The 2,989-nt window shown below is 55.5% G+C and overlaps 2 protein-coding genes across 2 annotated transcripts in view; one reads left to right on the top strand and one right to left on the bottom strand.

The window, feature by feature from the left end:
• LOC109536696 (TBC1 domain family member 4) overlaps positions 1-2,989 on the top strand; it is a 17,156-nt gene that overhangs the window by 6,039 nt on the left and 8,128 nt on the right. The window lies entirely within an intron of this gene.
• LOC109536575 (cilia- and flagella-associated protein 61) overlaps positions 1-2,989 on the bottom strand; it is a gene marked incomplete at its 5' end in the record, with an annotated part of 6,030 nt that extends 3,041 nt beyond the window's left edge. Inside the window, 6 exon segments of the mRNA XM_048662980.1 lie at positions 948-1,123; positions 1,181-1,680; positions 1,743-2,088; positions 2,139-2,248; positions 2,303-2,601; positions 2,649-2,989. Of these exon segments, the coding sequence (XP_048518937.1) occupies positions 948-1,123; positions 1,181-1,680; positions 1,743-2,088; positions 2,139-2,248; positions 2,303-2,601; positions 2,649-2,989 (1,772 nt within the window).

The raw sequence follows: 2,989 nt of genomic DNA, 5'->3' as shown, positions 1-2,989 counted from the left end.
TTTATCAATCTGTAATAAAAGACGTGAGGAAATTCTGTCTTTTTTAAAGACAAAAATTTTTGAGGCAAAATACCTAAAAAGAAGTTTGTAAAAAATTGGAAAGTTAGGCGAAAAATGGGAAAAAAAATCCTGGAACTATCATTATTACTTAAAAAATTTTACAGTTCAAGTGTTTGATGAAATGTTCGATTTCAGATCGTATCATCGAGACTGGAATTCCATCAAGATTCGGCAACACTGTAAAATCACAAAAAGCTGTTTTTCCTTGTTTTCCCTGTCCTTGCCATAGCAACGGTCTCACTCTTAGTCATTGTCCGAGGTAAAAGCGGGTGGGCCCGAATAAATAGTTGGCGAGTTGAATTCTTCGATTCATCATTTCACATAGAAGTGGATAAAATAGTGCGAAATGGGACATATTGACGGTGAAACGGAGAAGTTTTTCGCAAAAAAATTGAAAAATTTGTCACTCTGTCACATTGATCAATTGAATTACGACGCCAAACTGTTTGTAATGGAAATGTCAAAAGGCGTGGTGCAAAAATTTGACAGCTGTCAACATTCAAAATTTTCCCGATTTTCAATTGCATGTAAAACTTTTTAGTCTTTCTAAATCAATTTTAAAGAGCTGCTGAAGTTTCAAATATCAGATACAGTATGAGAATATTTTCAATCGAGCGCCTCAACGTCTACCTTTGCCGATGACGGTGTTTCCAGTGTCCCTAACCTTTAAAAAGTTTGAAGCAAAAATGTCAAACGTGGAAGATTGCTTGTTGTCTCTGTGTCACGGTGCGTCAGCGCGTGCTCGGCTAGTGCTGGGCTTGTCTGAAGGGGACGCAACCACCCAGTCAAAATGGCGCCGGGAGGGCAACGATTGCCACAGCCACGCCCCTCATTGAGTTGCGCTTGTCAGCGAGAAGACATCGGGTTGCGACCCAACCAGAAAATACCTGTTAATCTGCGTGAGATTGCCGGTGACCACGCCAATGTAGGTCTTCAAGCTGATCATTTCCATGTAGCGCTCGGTCATGAAGTTCTTCTGCACCGAGAACAGCTCCTTGATTTTCTTGGGCAGCTTCGAGTGGACGCCATCGGGACACACCAGCACCACATTGTTGAAGTTGATCTGCAACCAGGGGGGCGTGACTGGCACCGTGACGGGAGGGGGGCATGCCCCGCCTACCATGTAGTGGGGGTTGTGCTGCCGGATGAGCAGCGCCTCCAGGAAGGCGTAGGCGGTGTTGCTGCAGCCCACCACCACAATGCGCGTGTTGATGCTGTAGCGCTGCATGCTGCTCTGCGACACGGTGCTCATGTAGAGGGCGTAGTGGTCGCGCCGGATCAGCGCATCGCTGACGTGGTAACCTTCCTCGGCGAACATCTTGAGGTCGTACTCGGGCATGCGGCGCGGCAACACCGGCTGCAGCCAGTGCAGCAGATTGGGGATGGGGCGCTCGCGGCTGGCGCCCTTGTCGTAGGCGCGCTGCTTGTAGAACAGCACCTGAAAGTCGCTGAGCCGGTGCAGCTCGCGCTTGAAAAATCGGCCGGAGTTGTGGAAGATCGGCGACAGGATCAGGCTCTCGATCAGGCCGTAGGAGCCGCTCCTGTAGCAGCTGAGCGGCACCCAGCTGGCGATGTCGTACTGGGCGTCGATGTACTCCACGTTGTACTCCTCGGACACCACTGGAAGCACGCGATGCGATTGGCCGACTAGTGGGCTGGGGGGGCTGGCGCCCCCCACTCACCGGCCGTCCCCACCACGTGGCCCTCGCAGAGGAACACGAAGCACTGGTAGGGGCTGTTCTCGAACTCCATGAATATTTCAAAGTGCGACAGCACGATGGCGCGGGTGGGGATGGTGCTTAGCAACGTGTACACTTCGGCCATGTGCTCGCGCCCCGCCACCTGGCACTCGAGCTCGCCGAGCAGGCTGCTCCGATGGCACACGAACAGGTCGTAGGCGTGGTTGCTGGCGGGGCGTGGCGCCACCCGATTGAAGCGCTCCATCCACTGCTCGCTGCGACAGCTGGTGGGCGTGCTGATGACTGCGTAGTCGCGGTCCGGGTAGCATTCGAACACCGCCTCCAGCACCTGGAAGGGCCGTCGATAGAGGGCGTGTTGGGCGACGCGCTATGCATTACGTGGTAGAGGCCGATTTCGTGGTCGGGATGCGTGGCGGCCACCTCGATGCTGAAGGCGTTGCCGCGCCCGCAGAATTTCGGAACATGCGCCGTGCGGCTGCGGGTGGAAACTGCGCGGCGCATTGTCAACCTGACCGCGTTGAGGTTATGTCACTGGCACTTACTCATGCTCTTGGACAGCTTCTCCATCATGTCCACGTAGGTCAAGCGGGGGTCCACCTCGTACGTCTTCACCTTCTCCATTTCCTTGAGGATCTCGTAGCTGCTCAGCGAGTCGGCGAGCTCTGTTGCCAGCTCGCGCTCCTCCTCGTCCTCTTCGTCGAAGACGAAGAGATCCGAGCTGGTGAACACCAGCGAGTAGTCGCTGTCACTGTCAACCACCTCCACCAGGTAGTCGTCGTCCTCCTCGTAGCTGGAGGCGAACTTCAGGCTCCTGTCGCCGTCCGACTCCTCCTCTGCAAAGCTGCAGGCGGCGTTAGCGGGGGCGAGGCCCGATGGGGACGCGCGCACTCATTGGCCTCCTGCGACAGGATCACCTCCGGCTGGCTGAGCGTCTGCAGCTCGATGTCGTCGTCGTCGCTGCGCTTGCGCAGCCCATTGAACGGCGTCAGCTCGAACTCCTCGTTCAGCTGCTCGTAGTTGGCCACGTCGTTCAGCACCATCACGGAGACGGCCACGCCCCGATGCTCGGCCACGACGATGTGCCGGGCCACGCCCTCTGCGCTCGGGTGGGGCGTGAGCAGCTCGGCCACGTAGTAGTTTCCGTAGAGCGCCGCCAGGCGCCTCGAGTAGAGGTCGATGAGCGGCACCAGGTCGTCGTTGTCCTCCTCCACTGCGCGCCTGATGGTGTA

Source organism: Dendroctonus ponderosae, unplaced genomic scaffold (assembly GCF_020466585.1).
Source record: "Dendroctonus ponderosae isolate FM_Combo_2020 unplaced genomic scaffold, Dpon_F_20191213v2 Dpon_F_20191213_12, whole genome shotgun sequence".
Lineage (NCBI taxonomy): Eukaryota > Metazoa > Arthropoda > Insecta > Coleoptera > Curculionidae > Dendroctonus > Dendroctonus ponderosae.
This window is presented reverse-complemented; position numbering and strand designations above follow the sequence as displayed.